The following is a 25,551-nucleotide window of genomic DNA, read 5'->3' on the forward strand; positions in this document are numbered from 1 at the left end:
TGGACCGAGAGAGGTCCGCGCGTCTGGCTGCTAGTTGCCAGCATCGCCCATAACCAACCTCTCACACCGTAGCCTACCGTGACATACGGTTTATCGCGAATGTACTCCAGCAGTCGCTAATAAATTCCTTTTTCGCCAGCCACCGTCGACCTATTTGAACAGTCTCTCGTTGTTGTGCCGGGAGCTTCAACCCTCCATTTTTCTTTTTTCCCTATTTTTTTTTTTTTTTTTGGTTTTTATTTCCAACGATTTACTGCCGTTGCTTTCGCCCTGCCCCTCGTTTTCCGACTTAATTTTCCCCTCCTCCGTGTTCGGATGGGACGTTCATTAGCGAGGGAAAAATTGTCTCCGTGTTTTTCGCGACGTCCCCCCCCTCCTGAAAAATGTTTAGCAAATCGACAAGTTCCCGAGGAGAAATTCGTGGTAGCTTTGATAAATTCCTCTTCCACTGGCTACCTAACAGCCAGCGAATTTACCTACCCGGTACCGGTTTCCAACTTAATTTTCTCCTGTCATGGCTGTCCATCGATAAGGTGAAAAATCTCGCGGCGGCTCGTTAGCGGACCGGCCCCGTTTTTCCTCGATTTCGACCGTGTCCCCTGATCATTTTCATCGATCCTTTGTACGGGTATCGACGGTGAATGCCACTCGGACCGCTGTCTATTTCGTTCGTTAGAGAGCATTTTGTCCGGTTTCAATGGTAATTCGAGCCTGTCCGTTCTCGCTGATGGTTTATCGGATGTGTCCTTTTTAGGTGACGATTCGTTTGAATATCGATGCGTTTTCGGTGACCCTTCATTCGGCTTTTACCGGCTCCTGCCCATTCACGCATCCAACTCCCTGATATGTATGTGTTTCTTTTTTTTTTTTTTTTTATTTCATTCGTTTATTACTCGTTTTCGGGCAACTGTTCTTTTACCGGATGGATCTCGTTGTCCGCGAGAGAAAAACAGGTGATCCGTTATCAACGAATCTCTCGAAACGTTTAATAAATTAGTTTTCCTTTCACCCGGTCCGATAATTATCCCATCGTTGAGCGATTCAACGTTATCGTTCCGGCAAACTCGCTTTTCGAATATCCTCTCTCCCCATTCACGCTTGCAATCCGATAGAAAAAAATCTGTGCATCGATATCCTGGAACAGCAGTGTCGAAAAACGTCAACGACCGGATAGGAGGTATTAAAATCGTATTCCGGATATTTTCGAAGCACGAAAGATTTAAAATAAAAAAGGCGCTGTTTTATAGCAGCCGTAGAATATTCTTCCTTCGATATTCATGGAGCAAAGGAAACGTAGGTCCCCGGAACGAGAGCAAACACTCGTCCCTCGAAGGCAGGACGATCAAACACGCGCGAATCGTGTTGCAAAGGAGCTGGGGAATCGTGTGCGCAACACGAAACGAACGGCAAACACTCTGCTGGACGACGTTCCACGAGAAAAAGCACGTGGCAGGACGGCGGTGCATCGACCATCGTTCGTACACCCCTAATTATCCTCGAGTGGTTCGTCGCCGCGTGCGTGTGCGTGATTCGGGCCTGTTTACGAATGCTCGCAAGCCTCGCGTAGCTTTCGAGGATCCTCGAATCAGCTTGGGAAACGTTTAAACGAAACCTGGACTCTTGCTTCTTTGCAGCGTCCTTTATTTTTACACTTTCCTGTTCGACCACGGTTCAACGCATCTTCGACAGCTCGGACGCACGATGTCCTAAATTCTTAATTCGAGAGATTTCATTCGGTACTCGGAAACGTTCCTCGATCCCGTTACGAGAGGCATGTGTCCGCGGATTTGCAACCGGCTAAATTATGTGTTCCGGAACGCGGTCCGTTCCTGAATGCCCGTGTAGGCTGTAAATTTCCTGGCGTTCGCCGTTACGTGGGTGGAGTTCGCTCGAGTAGCCCTGGAGGATGCTCGACGCGCGGTAGTCGGACGTGAATTTACATAGGGAACGCTCGAACGCTCGAAGATGGACGGGAGTTTCTTTAATTATTCATAGAACCGAGTAAATTCCCGGCTGCCGTTCGAAGAAAATGGACAGGATTTCCTTCTCCAATTTTTTTTTAATTGCGTTTCTCCATCTCGAGAAGCGTTTCGTCGCGTATCGAAACAACTGTTCCCAATGGGACGAGTTATTCGTACAACGATCAGCGAGGCCATTGATCCTCGAGGAGACAGAAAGAGGAGGAACCAGATTCCACGACACATTGTCTCCCTGGTTATTCATCGTTCCTTTTCCCTCCGCGAATCTGCTATTTTTCCTTATTTGTATTCGTAGACGGATAATCGAGCCTCGAGCGTTTTACAGGTGGTTGTGAAAAGAATTTCGGCTAACACGACGCGCGTGCCGCGGCGAGACCGCTCGGATTTGAATTTGTAATTCGACGCCTTTGTCGATCCCGGGGAAATTGAATGCGTGAACGCTAATGGGAGCTTCGGATACGCGTTCGCACCTACGAGGACAATCAGACCCGAATCCGGACGGCCGTTAAGGAAACGCGACGATTCACCCAGGTTGAAATGATTTTTTTAGAGTAAATAATTTTATGAAAGAGACAAAACTCCTCTTGAAAAATTGATCGGGCGTCGCTGCTTTTTCCCGTAAATTGAACAAACTCGGCTGAAACACCTCTCGAAGCCCCTTTTCTCTCAGTTCGAGTCTCTTGCACGGTTTTCGCATCCAGAACGAGAAACAAGCGTGCACGTGTAGATCCGCGAGTGAAATCAGCGGGTAACAAGTGTCACCGTCGGTTCTAATTAATTAACGGAGCATCTGCCGTTCCCGTTTCGAGGGAGCGATATCCTGGCTCGTCTTCGCAACCGCGTTCGTTTTCCGCCTCCCCCAACCCCTCGACGCTTCCTCGAGCCTCGTATTCAGACGTGAAGTAGTGCCACGAGGGAGGAGAAGTTAGCGGAACGAATTAACGTTGCTTAATGCTTGAATGGCGGCTGAGAATTAATCCGACACAGTGTTAAATCGCGCGCGATCGTCGCGAGCACCGTGCACTCGATGCTAGAGAGCTTCGAGGGAAGAGAAAAACGAATCGTTTTGTAACTGTTCGACTGGCAAATCGAACTGAAGAGTTTTCACCAGATTTCACGCTTAGGCGACAGACAACCGTGTGTAAGGTGATTTTTATCGCGTTATATACTATTTAACCCTTTATCCTACAACATCGTGTTAAAATGTGTTCAATTTCGTTGGTATTTTTAGTACGATTGAATTTTGAATTTAATTCTAATTGAACATTGATACTTAAAATATTTAAAAATTTTATAATAAATTTAGTTTACTCAGACAAGGATGCATATTTTATTTTTATTTCTTTGTTTCAAAATGAAACAGCTGTCTGTCGCCACTATCGAAAAAATCATAGGCGAAAGGGTTAATTTCGAAATTAAAATAATCGTGTCATACGAACGCTGTTTTCCTTTAGAATAAAATAAATATTTAAAAATTTTATAATAAATTTAGTTTGCTCAGGCAAGGATATTTGTTTCAAAATGAAAGAGCTGTCTATCGCCACTATCGAAAAAATCATAGACGATTTAAAATAATCGTGTCACGCGAACGCTGTTTTCCTTTGGAATAAAATAAATATTTAAAAATTTTATAATAAATTTAGTTTGCTCAGGCAAGGATATTTGTTTCAAAATGAAACAGCTGTCTGTCGCGCTGTCGAAAAAATCATAGGCAATTTAAAATAATCGTGTCATGCGAACGCTGTTTTCCTTTGGAATAAAATAAATATTTAAAAATTTTATAATAAATTTAGTTTGCTCAGGCAAGGATATTTGTTTCAAAATGAAACAGCTGTCTGTCGCCACTATCGAAAAAATCATAGACGATTTAAAATAATCGTGTCACGCGAACGCTGTTTTCCTTTGGAATAAAAGGGACACAGGATCGTGGCACGGTTTCCCGACGCACGCGAAAAAGGATTCGAGATATCCCTCTGTCAGAAGAAATTAATGTTGAGCGTCTTCCACTTGTCATACCAGAGTGATACTAACATTAAATGGGATGCGACGAGTCACGTAATGTTCCTGCAACTCGATATCGGTCTGGGACGGTATGGCAGCTAATGGCTCGTCCATTACTTAACGTCTAAGATTTCCAGCTCCTCTGCAGGACGGATGAATTTTTGGATTACTCTTGTGCACCTCTGTTTCTGGCTAAAATCGAATCCCATGAACGAAAATGATTCATCAACGTCTTACTTTTGTAATTACTTCATCGCTTTTCTTGATTTTAATCAAACTTCCGGACGGCTGATTCGTCGAATCGATAATTCGGGTATGTAAATCGTGTAATGGAGAATTTAATGTTCCCCATGCGAGGACGGTGATATATGTTCGCGTAAAGTGTCCAGTCTGTTAGGGAAAGAAGCAGGCGACATAAGAGACGTTACGGGCAGTTTCGAGTTTCACCGGACAAGCTTCTCGCTTCTGCTCCTCGTTTACCAGCGAGACACTAGTTTTGTGACCCTTTTCTCTAACCGACCGGCAAATTCGTCGGACTAGGAGAGATGGTTCACAAAATCAGGGCGAAACACTATTTCCTTGGAGCACTATTACCTTAGCGACCGACTTGGATCGAATTGCATTCGAAATTTAATTTTTGCATAACGAAGCTAATGATTTTAACGCGAAAGGAACAAAGCTCTCTTGAATTTAAAGCAAAGGGCGTCAAACCTCGAAAGAAGAATATTCCGAGCGGCACTTTTCTTCGTGGAAGGATCGATTCCACGGTTCATCGATGACTCAGGACGCTCCTCGTCGTTGAGGTGTTAACTGCCCAGTCACGATGCACATGTTCGGCCAACAAAACCTGGCGTGTTCTTCGGCGCGCGCGTCAACACGCGCGAAGGGACGCGAAGTGTCGAGTGTCGTGCGCGAGGTTATTGACATTATTGACCAAATATTGGCCTCGCTCAGGGATACTTCTTCCTAACTCTCCTAATTGCCGACGTTCGAGCCTCTCACTTTCAAATTTTCGCTACCAGAATCCTCGGGTTCTCCGACGAGAATAACGCGTTTAAATATTAAGGAAAAATTGAGAAATACCGGAAATTCGTACGAGGGTGAGAGTCGCGTGGGAACTCGTACGACGGGGTAAAATTACAAGTAATTCGCGTCGACCGTGGTATCAATTGCCCGCAGCAGGCCATCGTGCATTCGCGATTTTACGGAAACCGGAGCGAAAGGAAGCGAGAGGGTATCGGTGACGACGACGGCGATCCTAGGAAAGCCGACACACCCACGCGCGTATAAATTCACGCGTGTGTCAGGACAGGAGACACGGTGGGTGCCCCGTAGTGTCGCGCGAGCTGCGTGACCGAATCCGAATCTCTGAAACACCGACACCACCGGCTTCATGCGTTGCTGGACGTCGATTCTCGTATCACTGGGAGAGAAAAAAATGAAATATTCTGAGTCATTGAACCTTAATTTGAAATATTTTATTTGATTTTAAGTCCAGAAAACAAAATTTTACAAAATCAGGGGACGAAAAGAAAAATAAAATCTAAGAATTTTTGAATTAATCCTCGAACAGGATTAGGTTTCTACCTTATTGGCCCAAAAAATGTTCGATTTTTCACCAATTTTCATGTTTAATAAACATTCTATATTTAATATTTTTCGCATGAAAAATTGGTGAAAAATCGAACATTTTTTGGGCCAACATGGTAGAAACCTCCCTTAATCCTTAAGTAACACGGTAGTAACATATTCCGTAGATAAGAATTGAAGAGGCAATAATTCGAAGGTATGATAAATTAGAGGCGATGGGAACGATGTCTCGAGTCACCTGTTTGCACCTGCATAAGCGCCACTTCGCATCACGCTGCTGGCTTTGCACGAAGATGCGTACGTGTACGCGCGTGTACGTCGTGCGAGCGTAGCGTAATCGTGCGGTGTCCGTGTACTCGGTGTGTCCCATTGTGTAACTGGAACTCGTCGTGTTTTCGCAGGAAACGGAACAGGTGTACACAGGTATACGAGACTGCATATGCAGTTACATCGGTTTCCGTGCTGCGCCTAGGCCCCGTGGAACGCTTTCGAACGATGCAATTACGGAGCTGGGCCGGGGAAGGACGCGGTTTAGGGTTTCGTGGTCACGTGTATCGTGTTTAATCGTTGCACTTTCCGACGTAACTTTACTCGGCTAGCATTTGTCCACTTTGATCGATCGCACGGGATCCTGCCACCCTCTCTCTAAACTGATTCGTTAAGGGAGTATTTCTGTTTCGTTCGTAAGTTTGCGTTATTGTTTATAACTTCAGGAAGCAAGGGTGGCTTTTTTATTCGTACCGAGGTGTCCCTGTGAGGGACGTTAGCCCCGAGGACAAAACAGTCCCCCCGAAGTGCGCGCGAAAGTTCCATTAACGACTGGGCGATCTGCGAAAGTTATCGGCGCGGTTCGTCCGCAGGATTCTCGCAATTGCAGCTCCGCTGGGCCGGTCTCGTTAATGGCTCGCGACTATTTCCCGGCTGGCAAGAAGTCGGGACAGAAGTTCTGTGACGTCGGAGGGGGGCGGTCGCAAAGAGGGCTGCCGACAGCCGGAATTTCAATGGGAGGAAAATCTTGGAGGTGAGACGGAATAAACTGGAGCGCGCGTAACTCGCTCGCCTTTGCCGCTTTCCGCCGCTATAAATTCATAAACTACAAGTTCGTCCCTCGGTCGAGAGCCACCCTCTGCTTCCACCCCTCTCCGCCACCTTGGTCGTCGTCGTCACCGCGGGAGAAACTGTTGGAAACTTTCCTACCGGTTACCTTGCCGCCTACGCGGCAGAGAAGGGGAGCTCGCAGTCGGCAGGCGAGAAACTCGACTCGGTGCCTCGATAAATTCACGAGTAGTTAGTTACGGCAAGAAACTCCGCCGGTTTTGACGTACACTGAGGGGGTGGTTCGGGGGAGGGAGAGGGTGCGCGAACGTGGGCGTCATTCCCGTTGTACGCGCGACGACGACTCCAGACGCTGTAAATTCGAGGAACCGCGGAGCTTTTCCTCGCGCTGCCTGCACTTCTGATAATTGATTCGCTCTTTAAACGCTCGATTTCCTCCGCTTTTTCTCCATTTTGTTCTCCGCTTTGGAAAAAAGTAGGGTCGTTCCTGCGCTCCTTACACCCCAAAATTTCACAGTATTATCATTTACTCCTTCAAAAAAAGAGTAATCAGTGTTTGCTTTCCCTCGCGCCGTTGTATTCCCAGTTTTACGAAGTCATAAACCGAAACACGCGATCCTCAAATTACCTTTTCGAGCAGATTACCCTGTTACTCACTAACTTAATCCTAATTCTCCTTCCACAAATCGATCATTCGATCGCTAATTGAAATGCTTCGAACTTTCGTGCGATGTATCCATAGGTGGCTCCTTGAAATTCAGGCAAGCGATCGCGGCAACTTTGTCGGCGGCCACGATATTCCAGGTTTATTTAACCGATTCTCGCACGATTATTCGACGCGCATAGCAGAGGAGCCCGTGTTCTTTCCCTCGGCGGAGTAGCCGCATGAGTAAGTGCGCGTGGTCGAGCATTTTCTCCGTCATTTCGAATAATCAAGAAGGAGAGGAAAAGGTATTGACGCGCGTGAGACGAAAGCCAAAGCGTGCCACGTGGCGCGGCGCATTAATTAAACGGCCGTAAGTGATCGTTGGCTATCGAGCACGTAGGTGAGCGGCTGGCTGGCCACGAAGAAGAAGAGGAAGAGGGGAAATTACATGAAAACGGCCACGTGCCATCGTACAGGAAACGGGAGTCGATGATTACAGGGAAATCGGCTCCCTTCGTAGACCCGTCACGTAATTTTCACGTGGGAGGCTTTCCGTGATTCGACGTTCTACGAACACGAACCACCTCGTTCCATTACACCTCTTTCATTAGGACCAACGAAATGAAGATTTCTTAAAATTGAAAGAATCAACGACACAAAATTTCATTTGGCAAAAAACTATTTTTCAATAATAAAAATCATCCAGATAATTGGGGAGATTTTTTAATAACAAAATTCATGAAGATAATTAAGGACATTTTACAATAGTAAAAATCATCGAGATAATTAAGGACGATTTTCAATAACAAAAATCATGGAGATAAGTGAGGACATTTTTCAATTATAAAAATCATCCAGATAATTGGGGAGATTTTTTAATAACAAAATTCATGAAGATAATTAAGGACATTTTACAATAGTAAAAATCATCGAGATAATTAAGGACGATTTTCAATAACAAAAATCATAGAGATAAGTGAGGACATTTTTCAATTATAAAAATCATCCAGATAATTGGGGAGATTTTTTAATAATAAAATTCATGAAGATAATTAAGGACATTTTACAATAGTAAAAATCATCGAGATAATTAAGGACGATTTTCAATAACAAAAATCATGGAGATAAGTGAGGACATTTATCAATTATAAAAATCATCGAGATAACTGAGGACATTTTTCAATTATAAAAATCATCCAGATAATTAAGGACATTTTTTAATAACAAAAATCGTGGAGATAATTGAGGACATTTTTTAATAACAGAAATCATGGAGATAATTGATGACATTTTTCAATAATAAAAATCATCGAGATAATTGAGGACATTTTCAGTGCAAGCTGGCATCGCGGTGGCGGCTCGACCGTTTTGCGCCCCGTCGAACACAAACGTGGGTCGACGTGGTCGTGGCTACCGGATTTCACCCCTGGCTACACACTCTCTTTCCAGTTCACGATATTTCTTCCCGCCTCGACCCGCCTGCTTCTTAGACCGCCATTTGATCTGGCCCACGATAGCCGGGAGTAGGAGGCGCAACTCAGCCGGAATATCTTCGTCTCTGGATGTTGGCTGGAACCGCACAAGAATCTAAGAGAAAAAAAAAAAAAAAAGAAAATACGTAGGTGGACGGTGTACACGGGTGGATAGAAGAAGGGAAGGATCCGTCTTGTTTCTTCTAGAGGCTGAAAAAACGAGAGCACCTTTCGCTCACGGTTTCCCTGCTTCATCGGTTTCGACAGCTTTCACGCTCTTTTTTCAACGTTTTTCTTCCCACCTTTCTGGACTTACTTTTGTTTCCATCGCGAGGAAAGAAGAAACATAACAAATCATAGAAAATTCTTACTTTCCATAATAAGTGTCTTTCTTGGCTAACCAGCCATCGTCAAAGTCCCCATAGATCGTCCTAATGGATCTATAGCAGGAAACGTGTATCACCCAGGGCGCATGCGTTGGCTGCGTGATTCTGGGCGAGGCCAGGTCCGCGAACCGAGCCTCGCGACGCTTAATTCAGTAGGCGGAAGACTGTCACGGAGGTTGGAGCTTTCCGATCTCTTCCTAATCGAAAAAACGACAGGACCAAGCTGATAGAGGGAGAGAAAAGGTGAGGTTGAGAAGGTTGAAGAGGGGGCAGATGGGTTCGCGCGCTTGCGTGCCTCCGCTTTTGATTATGCGGCTCCGCGATAGGATCTGACACCGGGCCATTTGCATGGCTATCAAGATACCGGCCGTTCATGGGACACGCATACCACCGTGTGTACGCAATATGCCTGCTTTTTCATTCCGAGCTAAGCTAGTTACACGAATGATCGGTGGTTTTCTTCGGAAATCCTCGAATTATTTCGAGAGATCGTCTCTTCGTCGAAAGTAAATTAAATAAATAAAATCTCCCCTGCTTTCTCTCGTTCGGCTCTGTTTCGAATAATCTCCGCTGGCCGATCGAGGCCTTAATTGATTGTCCCGCACGCGGCGCCGGTGTTCTCTCCGGAATCGAATTAATTGACGAACCGTTTTCGCTTGTGGCGTGATCACGAAATCGGTCCCGAGAGCGTGCGCTCGGTTCTGCTGAAAAGGAAACTGTTTCGATTCACGAGCCACGGGGGTCCGGTGGGTCGAGCTGGAACCTCGTCTACAGGTCGTCTACGGCGAACAATTACTTTCCACTTGTCATGCTAATCGCACGTACGTGAGCACCCAGGGAATTCCACTTTGTGCGTGACGGGCCTTTTTTCACCCTGCGCGCCCGCGTATCGCGCAGGTACACACGGGTTTAACATTCGAATCGCGGCCGCCATTATGCGAACACTTTACCTGGCTTGGTTTTATGAAATTTTATTAAATTGGGCCGGCGATAAGAACGGAGCAACAAGTCTCGGAAATTTTTCCTACGCTTAGACCGGCTGGAAAATCGATTACCTGGTTTATCGATCTGCTGGCTCGTTCCGGAAGAGAGGAGGCTGGCTAAACGGGAAGGGAGCGAGACGGTTATGTAGCCTAGATTTGATTCGAATCTGAGATCATTGTGCCAGCCACGGTGTCCCGTGCCGGTAGGAGAGAGACAGACTTAGCATTCTATGATTTCCATACAGGAAGCTCTGTAACGAGAAACCAACCATCCCCTTCCCCTTACTCGTTCCTGCCTCCCCTGTATCCTCTCTTGTACACGCCACCCGCTCTCGAGAGCGAGGCTGCCGGTTCTCGGTTTGTCCCGGTGTATGATTACGAATTTCAGGTTACCAGGTACGAGGCGTCAACCTCTTCTTCGTTGGGTTAAACTCGACCCAAAGATCGGTAGTTCGTGAAAGTTCTCAGACCGTCGAACCAAGAGTTACCTATCGCAGTTAATTTTAAAATTAAGAATTTTATTTTGCTTAATTTCAACTATCGTATGAGGAAACGCAAAGACGTAGTAGAGAAAAATCAGAGGAAGGAGTCCGAGCATCCTGCGAGCCCTGACCAGGTGTGCTCGTTGTCGAGGAGGGGAGGAAGAGATCACAGGGTGTTCACGGATAGACGGTCTCTCCTCGTCCCCTCGTCGGTTCAAACTGCGAAGGACTACGCAGGAGGGGACGAAGGGACACGGCTACCTGAGCTCCTCGCGCCAGGACCATCCCTGGTACAAGCTTTGGGCGCCCAACTGTCTACCGATCCTTCCTCGGTACGCGTCGGTGGAGCGATGATTTTTTCCAGGATTCGAACGGGTACCTGGCTGCCCTCGATGGCTCTCGATCCTTGAACCGTCGACGATTTCCAACCGTGGTCCTGAATTTCGATGCCTCGATATTTCATGCGACCGGTAGACGTGGAGTTTTTAATTGCGAAATATTGACAGGATTAATTGGACGTTTCGGGATACGAATGAAGAAGCAAGGAAAATATCAAATTGTCGAGTGGATGTAACCGATCCTAATGTAACACACGGCGGACGGTAAACGCGTGGGTGCGGGTCGTATGTTACATGTAGAAGGCGAGGTGTCGGCAAACACGAGTACAGATAACCTCCGAGTAAACGTGTAAACTCGGCTACCGGTGTTACGAAACCAAGCAAGGTCTGGGAATCTCCTCTGTTTTCCCTGTTAATATTTGAACAGAGCCGTGCGTGGACGAGAGCGAAGTACTCCTCGACTTTGCGATCATAACCACTAGGGAATGAAACTCTTTCCTTCCTGTTTCCCAATGGCGATTAGATATTTTCCTTCGATTAGAGATTCAACTAGAGTTTTCGAAGCGAGTACGCTTTCTTCGAATTTCCCTTCCTTCCCGACTGGTCAGAGGGAAACTCTTTCGCGGTGGATTTTCGAGAGGCCGGTAATTGTTCCCGGTCCAAAGTCCCGTGGGAAAATAATCCTGCCCGCTGGTAGAAAGGAGGAAGGAGAAGAAGAAAAAAAAAAGGAAAGTTGCTACTCTGGCTGAAATTCTCGGAAGTAGGATTTCTTCTGGCGAAGGTTGTGTGTAGTTGCGAGGAGGTGTAGCTGGCTCAGCGATTTCGCCGTTCATGCTTCCAGGATTTACCAGTTCCTTTCATTCACCGGCTCCGTTGTGCCACCGTCTTTCCTGTGGACGACCCAATTTCTTTTTTTTTCTTCTTCTTTATTCAAATTTCTTCGTACTCCGTTAGCCGACGGATAATTCTCGTGCTCCTCGTCCGAGGAAGCAATAAGTGCCCGGGACTTGATTTAGAACGAATAGATTTGAAATTTTTATCGTTTGTCCTTACGTGCCAACAAGTTTTACTGTTAGAAAAAATCAATAATATATTTCCGTTTCCTTCGTGAAAGTGTGAGTATTTCTGCCGGAAAAGGACCCAATAAAAATTCAGTTCCTCGTCCATGAATATTTATATCGAGGGCCAGAATTCGTCAGAAATTTCCACGTGACTCGAGACGACGTTTGTATCTGGCAGAACGTTCGCCTCGGAGCTTCCTACAGGGTCCTTTACGTTACGTTCTGCGGCCACCCGCAACCACCCCTTTCCGGGGATTACTTCCTATTAATATGCATTACTCTTGGCGGTCGACAAAAGGAGCGAAAGACCGTCCGTGGCACTGTAATGTAAATAAACTTAGGCTTCCGGATCTTCTTCCTCGAGGCGGACACGCTTCTTCTTTTGTAATTGCTGCTCCTTTGTTTCGCGACTAATGCCGGGCACCCCCTCGTGGACGCGGCAAACGGCCGGCTAACATTTTTCATCCCCCGACCGTTTCGCTCCCTTCGTTGGATAATTAGGTGAACGGAATCGTGATATCTCGCGATGAAAGCGGAATCGGAGAACAAATTCGAAATTAACATAAGCACTATTTTCCCTGTACCTTGCTCGGGGTTAAACACTCGACGAGCAGCAACCTGTCCCGATGATCCTCTTCGGGAAATCCTCTATTTTATGGACGGGTTTCAACGACGGACATCCTCGAAAGACGACGCTCCGTCATTTATAAACAAATTCTCGAATCGTAAATCGGGGTCATTGTTCCGTGCCGCCCCTTTCGAGGCGGCCGTACAAAAGGATCCGCAACGCGGATGACAAAGGAGGGAAAAAAGAGAGGCAGAAGTGCTGGAACCGCCGTGTCGATGAGTGCCGTGCTTCTGAATTGATCGGCATTTGAATAAATTCACCTGCACGATAGCCGAGATTGCCGAGACACGCGAGAGGATCCTGCGAGGATCGATTCAGAAGAACGTGATCTGGTATAATGAACTCTAATAACGCGATCCTGGTTTCTCCGTTGTACATCTTGTTCATTTTTAAACATTATCAGACTCCTTGTTTCGCGATAACCAAAAAACGACTGCCATTCTTTCATACGATTAAATATAGGGTTATACAAATTGAGTGTCACATCTTCAAATTGAAATAAAACTCAAAGTATTTGATTTTCGTATGGTTACTTTATTTTAATACAAAGTCTATTTTATGACATTAATTATGAAAAACAATATCATTTAACGGTCCTCCTCCGCTTTTTTTTGTGAGCTTGATACGTTCGACCAAATTTAACGAACGAGTAATTTTTCATGAGGAGACATCAATTGCCACGAAGATCGGATGATTTAACACCATCAGATTTTTTTTATGGGGTTTATGGAAAGTGAAGTCGACTTGTGTGAAAATATAATGAATAATTGGGTGAAACGCATCAGCTCGTAAAAAAAGTCAAGAAGGACATTTGAATAATTAGACATTGTGTTAAAATAAAGAAACCATAAAAAAATCACATACTTCCCGTTTTATTTCAATTTGATGTGACACTAAATTTGGATAACCCTATAGAAAAAAGATCCATATATCGAAATATTTCCATGGCAAAAGATTCTTCATCTCGATTCCAACAACGTACCATTCACTCGCGTGTTTTAACGCACCGGCGCGTTAAAAAAATCGGAGAAAAAAAAAAGGGACAGTGTGACGGTGACGTTTCATCCGTCGAGCGGAGCAGAAACGTCGACCAGCCGAAAACAATGTTCGCCGTTTCATTTTTTAAGCCGGTTCGCTGGAGTTTGGAAAATCGTTGGCTAGCAAATGCGTAACTGAAATCTCAGCATCCGAGAGCAGCCCTCTCCCCTCGTACGATGGCCCGCTGGAAGCGGTGATGCCCCGCAACGACCCTCCGGTGCGCTCGTTTTTCCCTCCCCTTTTCATCCCCTGTCGCCGGAGACGGGGAGGGTTGTAGCTGCAGCTGCACAGCTCTGGCCAGGTGTGCTCTCTCGCAATGTTGCCGCAAGGGTGAATTTCGTCTCTCTCTCTCTCTCCTACTCCCCTCTCCGCCCCGCTCACACCCTCTGTCGGTGTTTCTCCATTGAAGCGGCTCTGGTCGCGCAGAAGCTCGATCAAAAGGACGATTTTGCATCGAAGCGTTTCCTCTGCGAGCTCTCCGCGCCGCGCCGGGAATTTCCGATCGAAATTTCGACGACGATCGCCGGAAAAAAAAACTAGCTTAGAAAAATTGCTACTTTCGGCTTTTTTAATCCCACGGATCCTACTCCAACCCGCTTCTCAACATTGTTGCGCATTGAACGACTTAATTCGCTTAACTGTACGCGAGATCACTATGATTCCGATTAAATTAATACTGGTAATTTGTTGCGAATTGTCAGTGACCGTGAAGAGATACAGTTGAGAAGCTCCCCTTTGTAAATATTTTTAGAATATCGTAAGAATTTCTTTTTTCTATGGAAAACGATGCGGTATAGGGATTCTGGTCGATACAGGAACAGAGTTCGCGAGGACTCGTCGAAATGTATTTTTATTGGCGGTCGTGCAGGGACCATGGCAGATAGGAAATTGCGGAAACGAGAAACCGACGATATCTCGATAAGAGCCGCGCCGGGCAACGCTCTCATTGCCTCAATTTCCACTTCCACTTCCACTTCCGGCCGCGATCGCTTTTTCCCATCGGCCGAGCCTAAAAACACGCGCCCCATTGTCGCGTGGAACCGTGAAGCAGGAAAAATGACCATACCCCTCGAAAATTTCGTGACATTGTTGTCTGGAAATTTTTTTCCAATTTCAGAATATTTGAAGTAAAAATTATAGATTCAAAGAAACTTGTTATATAATTTCGTAGTTTTTTATTATTAAATAAAACTTGATGAATTTTACAATTTTTCAATAGTTTAGCAAGATTTTTTCAGTATTCTGATTAACACCAGGGGCGTATCTAATAACGACCCTGGTCGAAGTCAACGAGCCGGTACGTTCATCAGCGGGTAATCAGTGCGAGCCTGTACTGTCCGGCACGTCGTCGGTCGCCTAGGTTCCGCACCCTTCCGGTTCCGGTGTTCCGGTAGGCTTGCCTTCTCTCACTCCGCAGGGGAACCCCGGTTTCCGGTTTTCAGGTGGGATACACGCTCAGCCGAGCGCTGTCACGTTTCGGATCCATGGATCCATGGATCCTCCTTCCTCTATCCTCTTACCCTTCCCTCTTCCCCGGGATCGATCGACCCTCAGACTCGTTTTCGTTCGGATTTCCGGTGATAGCGCGTCACGATTTGTGATTAAGCACGTTTGCGTCGCTGCATATACAATATTTCAAACATCTAAGCTTGTTAAAGATTTTTGAAAAATAAAAAATTGTAATTAACACAATTCCTTTAAAAAGTATAAAAATTTCTCTTCAAATATATCTGAACGCTTCGGATCAAGTTTCAAACACTTCTGCACATTTGTAGTCGATCAAATAGCCGCCGTATCCTCGAAAACGATCCTTCGATCGAAGGGTGACCGGTATCGCAGTTGCCCGGTGCGAACGGTGACTAATGGACGTCTCGAGGCTTAAACAAAACGTCGAATCGACGTAGCCAGGGTGAAATTGGCCGGTAACCTACCGCACTGCGGCGAAACGCCTAAACAAGGGGCCCCCATTAGGCGAAATGAGTGGAGGCAACGAAGCTACTCATGATTAAAAGGTCGATTTGTTACACGAACCCGACCGTCGCGAGTCGTGTATCAAGCGCTCCATCGAAAAGAATCTTCGGATAAGTTTCCGAATGGCCCCACCAAAATTGAGAACTCGGATTCAGTATATAATCTAAATTGACCACCAGAAACCGATTAAAATTGGTTTCAGTGCTGGATGTCTTATCGTTTTTGAGATATCGTGGTAAGAAATATTTGTACAATTTTGGGACTACGTATGCGCTATTTGATACTGCGCATGCGCTATAACCTAACCTAACCTTACCACGATATCTCGGAAACGGTAAGACATCCAGCTCTGAAAGCAACTTTAATCGGTTATATACCGAACCTGTTATAAAAAGTTATGAACTTCTCGTTATAAAAAGTAACACACAATTAGAAGATTATTCGTAAAATTATATAAAAGATCGTCGATGGACAGAAATTAAATCACTGTGTTTAAACTTAAAGCTGGATGAATCAGGGTGTATGGGAGTTTCCTGTGTCGATTGTATGGAATTTTCGCGACGGGGGTAACGTTACATCGGGGCCCGTAATTAAAGCGTCGAATGCGGTTCGCGGTTTTATGGGAAACCCGTGAACGTAGCACCTGCCAAAACGGTCGATCGCATGGGACAGGAGAACGACGTGATTCGCCTGGTCGTTTAATGACGGCGAGGTTGTGGGAACCCGGTCACGGGTGGAGCGAGCACTCCCCTTAAGTACAGTGATTATGTGACTGGGGACACGGTACTTGCGTACCACTCGACGATTATTAACATGGATCGATTCGGCTGCTTTCCTTTCGAAAAAAGTTCCTGTGGAAATGCGGCCTGGAAAAATCGAGACCTGCTTGAAAGTTTCAATTTTTCAAACTCGCATAAGGGTAATTATCATGTAAAGTATAATAGAAAATTAAATGTGTAAACACAAGTTAAAATTAATATCGAACGAGAAGGGTGAGAAGAAGCGTGTTTCTGTCAAAAAAAAGGGGGAAGAGGAGCCACCATTTCAGAGAGATTGTAGGAAGGAGGAAGGTTCGGACCAATCTACCGGCAATCCGGCTAAAAGTCGTCGACTTCAAGTATCGTATCCCTCGCGACGTAATCGTTACACTCAAGAAGAGTGGTTGCCTCATCCACCTAAACGGCAAACGCCTCTGCTTCCATTAACCCACGAGAAAGGAAGGAAAAAAAAGGAGAACCTGGAAGCTTTAAAAATCTCCGCACCGTTCTGAAATTTCGTAATTTCAACTCGATAAATATTCGACGAATAAGGAGAAATATTGCTAATTAAAATCGAACACCTTTAACCATTCATAAATCATTTTGTTCGCAAGAAATTTCCTATTTTTATGCAATGTTTGTTGCAAAAGAAAGAGGGACATTTTTTTAATAGAAATAGCGCACATCCAATCTCCAAATAACTTTGATCGATGACACCGGAGTAACTGGTGAACGAAATCGCGATGTTTGGAGGGGGTGATAGCGCGTAGGGGTGAGATTGCCTTGTCACCTTGACAAATGGTTGGAGAACGAAAGGTACCAGGCTACGTGGAAGCTCAGAGTCCTTCCAGTCCCTTAAATTCACGCTCCTCCTCCCTTTCGGCCTCTTCCTTCACCTGCTCGTCTCTCACGAGGCCCTCGAAGACAGAACCGACCCCCCTGCTGACGATTAGTCATTAACCATCGACAGGTTTGACAAATAGCCGTGGTGTTTATTAAATGCCCCGAAAATGATTCTAAAACGAAGTCTAAGAAATCAGGTTGCTTCGTAGGAAATTAAAATCCTTCGGTGCAACATTTCGAATTGCATTCACTGCAAACCTGACGTTCTTCGAATTTCTGATTTTTCTATAATAATGCGATTAAGTGCAAAGATTCTTCAAGGTTCACGTTGTTATCGTTCAATTAGATCGAATGCATTCTTCGAAATGCATTCTTGAATGCAACGATGCATTCATCGCGATTATATTGAACGCTACAAAATTTACATTGTTATCGTTAAAAATTTTTTACAACACGATAATTGAACGCAACGCAGCGTTTATTAAAATTTCAACAGATCCTCGTACGTTCTTGCAGAATTGAACGTTCCAGTTTCCATCGGTCGGGCCGGTCTCTTTAATCATGCATCGCCTAATTACTTTTCCGTCGTTGAAAGCGACTCGATTGATTTTTGATTAAACCCGCCGCAACCGTCGCCGCGATTTCATTTCGTCGCGGCGCACAATCGGTCGCATTTCGACGGTACGCGAAATTTTATTCGAGCCCCGCCGCCGGCTGGTTTGCATAATTGATTCGGCCGCGGCGAACGTTTCGCGTGCGCGATTCGCTCGCTGGCATTATTCGCAACCTGTCGACAAATTGAAACGCGATCCGTTTCGCCCGTTGTAAACTCGATGTTCCTATCAGAGAGCAGCGATCGTTCTCCGGTTACGTGAATTAAGAGACCCGGCTCCTCACGTTCCATCGCTTTCCGCGAACATCGTTTCTACCTAGGATCAGCGGATTTCTTTCTACGTCTCTGGTGTCCTAGACGAAATTCGACAATTCTATGGTATGCGCTTGTGTACAAGACGGGCACATGTCGCAAGGTGTCGAAGGAATTCAGTGTCGTCAGGAAAATTTTATATCGTACGGATGCACTTTTTTAACAATGCAACTGCATATTCTTTCACCCGAAGCTCGTTTGGAACGCCCTGTATTCCGATTTGTCACGCACCGATCATAACGAAGTATGATCACGCGATATTTTTTCGGTTTCGTTATTGCGACCCACGATTTTCACGGTGAATGATTCCACGGGGGCAAAGTGTTTCGGTGACGCCGATCTAGAAATAAAAAGGCACAAGGAATCAGTTCGCTCGGTCGTACTACGGTCACGCACAAACCGCACTGAAGGGGGTGGTTCACCCTCGTAACCAAAAATCACATTCCTACCGACCCCTCGAATTATTACGTGGTACCGTGTCGAATTCGCATTCCCATACGCACGCTTGTGAATCCACGATGGTACAGTCCATGGCAATAATCGTAACACCCTTATTTCAGAAAAAGAACGCAAACACTTCAGCAAATATTTATCAAGCAAAATACTACATGTCTTTTTCCAAAATTTAAAATTTAAACATTTAAAAAAAATTTAATAAGATGGAAAATTAATTAAATTTGAAAACCTTAATGGTAATTTTTAAAGGAAAAGTGTGATTTATAGTAAATGATCATTTAATTGAAATGTTTAGAATTAGTTTTATTATAAATCACAGCTTGTTAAACCGAGTGGTGTTATTTTATAGGGTGCGTTGTTATTGTAAGGGACTGTACGTGAAGACACGAGTTACGCAAAGCACACGAATAGTCACGCAACCTGCGTGCATGAATGCGTAATGGGAGCGAACAGTGATTTCCACCCTCGATGACCGCCCCCTCTTTCCACGACCAGATGGGGTTCTCACGAGTCACCCTTAATACCGCTCATAATCGTGCTCGATAATGCTGGCTGTCACAACACGCAAACAATCGCCCGCGGCCGATTGAAAAATCAAAGGATTACTCGTGATCTTCTTGGCCCGAGGGGGTGGTTTCGCGCCCGACGGGCAGAGATGTAAACGATGAGGACAAGCGAGGATATAAGAGAGAAGAAATGATTCAAGATATGTTTACAAATTCACGCGCTCGACGCAGGGTCGAAGCTCAGTTGTTTCCAGTTCTTCAGACGTTTCGGTCGAGGTTTGTGTACTGAGAACCGGGCCTGCTTCGAGCACGTGAATTTATACGCTTATACCGATCAATTAGCTACTTGAAATTAAATAATTTAATGCATAATTGAATTTTTCAATAAGCAATATTCGTACAAAGCCAGTGCCAGGATTAAACGTCCCTCTTTTACTCTTTTAATGGAATGAAACTTTTTCAACCGACCGCTGACAGCCAGGGTTGACAACCCGGTAAAGAGTAGCACGGGTCCCGTTTCGAACGTCAAAAAATTACCCCTGGAATCGGCCGACGTGTCTTTCAAATTGCAAGCAGCAAGGACAGCCGTCACATTTTTATCTCTGCTCGGTGCAACACGGAAACGTTTCCACCCCCGATGAAAGAGAGTGTCGGTTGACACGCGCGTTTAATCGTCGATACACAAGCTGACAATAACGCGAAACGTTGAACCGAGTTTGCTAAATGAAAAAAAAAAAAAACGAAAAAGAAAAAAGCAGAAATAGTAGAGACAGAGAGGAAAAGAGAAGAAGTCGGTGAAGAATCGAGGAGGGTGAGAAAGGGAGCGAGGGGGATGGGTGCGACGAATAAATTTTCCGCGTACCGCGGATAATGTATCGTCCAGCGTGAATGGACGACGAAAGCAGAGGCACGTTTTATTATAAAACGACCGCGATTCGAATAAATTTATCGACACACGTCTCGTTCCGCGACGAACGCCCCCGTTACACCTTGTCATCGCTGTTTGCGCGTCTTTGTCTTCGTTCCGACGTTCATTCGACTCGATAACGTCGCGGTGGTTACCTTCACGAATGAGTATTTTTTATGGGAACCCCTAGGGACCATAAATCCACGGTAAATTGGAAATGAAGAATCGAGTTCTACGATAAGGCTCGATTTAATTTGCAACGACATAATGTTGTCAATGAAGGTGTGTATTTATGCGTAACATGATTAATTAATATTTACATATAATTATAAGAGACTGGTGTTACAGTAATTAGTAATTGAAAATATGAAATTTGTATTCATTCGTGAAATAATGATACAATTTTCTTAATTTGTCATTGTATATACGTATGTTTATTATTTCTTCATTCAACAATTTTCATGGTGTGTATTTATACGTAACATGATTAATTAATATTTACATATAATTGTACGAGACTGGTGTTGCAGTAATTAGTAACTAAAAACATGAAATTTTAATTTATTCGTGAGATAATGATACAATTTTCTTAATTTGTCATTGTATTTGTTATTTTTTCATTCAACAATTTTTATGGTGTGTATTTATACGTAACATGATTAATTAATATTTACATATAATTGTATGAGACTGGTGTTACAGTAATTAGTAATTGAAAACATGAAATTTTAATTTATTCGTGAGATAATGATACAATTTTCTTAATTTGTCATTGTATACATGTATGTTTATAATTTTTTCATTCAACAATTTTCATGGTAATGATACTTAACACTGGGAAGCTGGTTATTTAGCGGTCGATCATACTTGTCAAGGGCCGCGTCATGGCAATCAATTGGCCCGATGCACGGAACACGTAATTTCTTTCATATAAAATCACCATGTACACCTCGGTTGATCGTCATTTTCTCGTTTCGTGCGAAACAAGCGGTGTGACTCGTCTTTTGAACCGTTCAAGACGCCTGGGATGACTATCGTAAAATCCTGCTTACAACGATAATAAGTCTCACTCGAATCTCTCGCGTTCTATGGATAAAATAAACGCGTGCCTTATACAGCTCGGACATCGAGAATTTCTTTCGCCGTTCCTTTTTAATTAATTTTCAATCAAATTTTTGTGTGCAAATCAAGACGAACTCCTTTGGAACAGTTTATTTGAACTGATCTTTTTCTGCTTGCAGGTCGGAGAGCGATCGCAAAATGTTGAATCCAGATACAGGCTGTTACTCGGAATCGGTTCGGGCATGGTGAGTAAAATGATCAGATAAATATAAAAAAACAAAATGAAAATTAGAATAGAGAACGGGCCCGAGCGGTGTCGTAAGAACGTCTACGTTTCGAATCGACCGGGTTGAGCGTGTAATCTCCCTCGAATATCTTGGCTCGCGTGCCGCGCGCGTTCTCATCAACGCGTAATCTTAATTAAGTACAAATCGCTTCGTGTACGACGACGTGTTACGCGTCCAGGTACGAGCATTCCTTTAGATAATCGACCGTTTAGTTTCCACCCATTTTCGCGTTCCCTCGTTCACCGGATTTTAATGGAATAATATTCCGACGTTGCTTCGTTAACGCTAATGAATCTTCCAGAGCGTACGGAGATATTTTTTTTATCCGAAACCGTGTATTTTCGATTAATTAAAAAGACACGGTGTCAGCCAACTCTGGATTTTTTCATTTCGTTTTAAAGAATTTCTCAAGGAATCCTCGTTAGGTCGTCACGAAAAGTCATCGATCTTGTTAAGTATCTTGTTCTCTATTCACGATATACCAGGTACACGCAATAGAAAACGCCTGTTTCTGTCTGCACTCGTTATAATTGCTGTCGCGTGCATCTTGCCCGCGAGTGCAGCCTCTTGCACGCGTCGCCGACGATATAATTGAAACCGAGCGGATTTTAAATCGCGTCGTTAGAAAGCAGTTACCCTAGAATTCGCGGGAATCCTAACAGCTGAACGTGTTACGTGATCGATAGCAATCAATATAGCCGAGAAGGATATGCGTGTTCCAGTGCGTGTTTCTCGTTCATCAAGGAAAAAGGATACGCACGACGGTAACTGCAGATGAGTTTTCCTCCGTCGAACTTCATTTAGGTCATGGTATTTTCCTCCTCTGATTACAACTGTTTATGCATTTATTTCTCGACGACGCGTATGAACTGTTCGAACGTTCGTTCTTTATACACCGTGGATGCTTTTTCGACGTAATCGAACGATAATTCGTGGAATACCGGGTTACGCAGGGTGTATTTTTGCAGAGCGAACGGAAAGCAGTCGGATCAGCCGTAAATATGCTGGGAAGGAAACAAACAGTAGCGTCGATTCGGTTCAAATTGCGCGCATGAATTTTAACGAACGGTGATTTGGGCCGATTTTACACGGTCGACTCGAAATATCGAGCCGATTTTTCATAATTCAAACCAACCCCCCGGTGGCTTGGCGCAAAATTCAATTCCCGGCCACACCCCGTCACCGTTGCCCCCCACGCCCCTCCGCTTCGCTATCGTTATTTCCACGTTGGTTTTCGTGTTTTTGCCATTATACCGGGCAAAGGTAATTTCCCGGCTCCGACCGCCGCTGATGTATTTATAACGAAACGAATTAAACTCGCCGGCCAGCGAATAGGTAACAAAACGCGCCGGGAACCATCCCCCTCCCTCCTCGCCGGAAATAAAATATCCAAATATTTGCCCGTTTAATTTGAATCACGCTTTGCCTCCGTGCCAACCGAGCGCACGGGGTTAATAAATGATCAAGCCCGATTGTTCGCGAAAGGGTTGCCATTCTCTCGCTGTTGCACCATCGACCTCTCTTTAGACTTCCTTCTTCTTTCGAAACAGAGATTGGAGCACCGAAAATTGAGATTCTTAAATGACCCTTCAAAGAAAACGTGCCTAAGAGCAAAAAGCGTCAAAATGAGGATATTCGTGGAAATTTCTTAACGGGCTACGGGGGTGTTGGTTCGCATTAGCCAGACAGCAGACGAACGAAAAGGCAAAGAAATATATATCAGGAGAGTCTGTCAAGAAAGGGGGGGGGGGACCGATTTATCCGCAATCGCGGCGTTGCTTTTCTCGGGACATTAGGGACACGATCAGGATCGTTGGCGCGGGGGTGGTTCGGGGGTTGGGTCTTAATGCGATTAAGGTCGTTATCAGATGTCGTCGACGTTTCTTGCGCGATGACGTCGACGTGGCTCGTTTGTCATCGCGCGACGTCGTCACGGGGGCTGCATGATTTACTTCCGCCACCCCCTTTCTCGCCCTTTCGCACCCTCCGTTTCCTCCAGCGACGATTCTCTGGACTCGTCTTTCAATTTTAACTCCCACTTTTCTTGCGTCACCTGTTCGACCCGCTGGCACGGAGAAAAATAAAAAAATAAAAGTTCTAAGGTGTTCGGAAAAAAGAAATTATGGAAAAAGAAACGACGGAGGAAGTGTTGGTCGGGTGACAAAAAAATCGATTTGAAGGAGCTCGCGTGCGACACGCGGCCGGACATACGTGTCAGAAGGTATTTTCGAGATTCGTTAAGCTTCGTCGTCGACACCCACCCTCGCCACCCTTGGAGTTACGTCGGCTGAACGTCGCATTAGCCCGAGGAAAATGGGGCGAAAGTCGTCGCGAGGACGAAAAAGAAGCTCGCGAAGAATGGCATTTATTCTCCTGCGAGTAACAGAGAGAGAGAGAGATACGAATGAAAGAGAAGAGACAGTTGGTTCTTCGTGGTCAGGTTGCGAGACGAGGGTGTGGCCAGGAGATAGGGATGATTAGAAGCTACACCCCCGAGGCACGAGCCGAGGGTGCCGGCGGAAAATTCATGGAGTTACTTAGCAGTCTTCCAAGCTTACTCGTTTATCTTGCCACGAGGGAAGAAGGAAGTCGTTACGTCGTCGAGAGGCCGCCGGGGTCGTGGCTGTAATCCTAATTAATAATTAATTACCACGGTAGGGGAATAAATGGCCGATTGAATTCTTCCTGCGTTAAGGGAGCCGGTTGATTTATCGATACGATTCTCTTCAACTCCCAATGACCTGGAAACTATCCTTTGATTTCTGATCCTCGAATCTTCTAATGGTAAATTTAATCGAACTACGTTTACCGTGAATTTTCATTTACCAATGGAATACAGGAGGGAGAGAGCGCAGTAAAAAAAAAAGCAGTCGGTAAAGTTTTACGAGGGCTCAGAAATAAAGGAGAAAAAAAGAGACAGGGACGAGAGAAGGATCCTCGTTTTGGTCTTTTACGAACACGTCCGACCGAGATCCTTCGGTAACGCGGTCGAAAGTTGTCCGCGTGTGTCCTTACGACTGCTCCCTGGAGCACCCCAGTTTGTCAAGACGACCCTTCGGTGTCGTTTACAAGACAGCAAATTTGTCTGAGATAAGCAAAACAAACCGAGCCCAGGGTGGACCAGCCGTCCGTTTTCCTCTTGTTTTTTCTTTCTTCTCTTCTGCCCGACGGTTCTGCTGTCTTTTATCCTTTGAGCAGAAGGATACGACTGGAAGGGTTTAATTGGTGGTTCGTTTGACGGATTTCTTTTATCGACTCCTCGATAGACGATTTCGATTCTTTGATGTTTGCCTCGTTAAAAATTCCAGGGAACGCAATTAACTGAACTACGAAACGCGTACAACGATATTGGAAAATAACACGACGCGTGTTTTTGAAAAATAATTGAATAGGAGAGATAAGGCGTTTCTATGCTCCCAGTCATTTTTAAGCGCAAAGTGACCAGCCTGCTGGATGACACGCAGCAGGGACGCTAAATTATGGATCGATTCCGCGAAACCTCTGTTTCAACCGCTTTCTCGAACGTCGTTCGGTGCGCGAGGATTTGCATACATTAGATTTTATCCTTCCAGGAACGTTCGTCTTCGAGATGCACGTATTTATGAGAATCCCGTGGTATAATGGTCCTGAATTTAGGATGGAATCCCGTTGGTAACTTCATTATGGCCCCCTGATTTACAGGGTTCCGCTCTGAACGACCATCCTCAATCTCGGAAAATATTCCTCCGCATTTCTCTTTTTTATTACGCTCATTCTCAAAACAATTATTCATATCGATCTTTAACCCGTGAAGAAGAAAGAAAAACAGGGTTTCACCCTTTCGTTTTTTAACGACGTTTTAATACACCCCCGACCAAGTGCAGAGCGAATTCGATGGAGAAGGATCAGGAGAGCGGGTACGATAAAAATCGAGAGGTCTGCGTGTCACGATTAGCTTCGGGTGAAGGGATGCTAAGGGCACAGCTGCGCGAAAAAAAGGGGGGCCTCGCTGGTCCCACAGCTGCGAACAGGGTCATCGATGTCGTCGAGTAGCCAGAAACGATGGCGCGCGTGTCGAACGAACCTTCGATTCGTCTCGGACACGATCTCCGATATAATTTGCCCGCGGGACGAAGATAAGATCGGTGAAACAGGTGAAGAAGCAATTTTTCGATATCAATTTGCGTAATTTTCATT

At 45.1% G+C, this 25,551-nt stretch overlaps 1 protein-coding gene across 3 annotated transcripts in view; it reads left to right on the forward strand.

Moving 5' to 3' along the window:
* Positions 1-25,551, forward strand: part of SoxN (SRY-box transcription factor soxNeuro) — an 80,350-nt gene that overhangs the window by 22,334 nt on the left and 32,465 nt on the right. For all 3 annotated transcript variants that reach the window (XR_004581218.2, XM_034322550.2, XM_034322549.2), the window contains exon 2: positions 21,268-21,333. Coding sequence is in view for 2 of the 3 variants with exons in the window: in XM_034322550.2 (XP_034178441.1) it covers positions 21,268-21,333 (66 nt within the window). In the remaining variant the exon portion in view is untranslated. The remainder of the gene's footprint in view (positions 1-21,267; positions 21,334-25,551) is intronic.

This window comes from Osmia lignaria, chromosome 4 (assembly GCF_051020975.1).
Source record: "Osmia lignaria lignaria isolate PbOS001 chromosome 4, iyOsmLign1, whole genome shotgun sequence".
Taxonomy (NCBI): domain Eukaryota; kingdom Metazoa; phylum Arthropoda; class Insecta; order Hymenoptera; family Megachilidae; genus Osmia; species Osmia lignaria.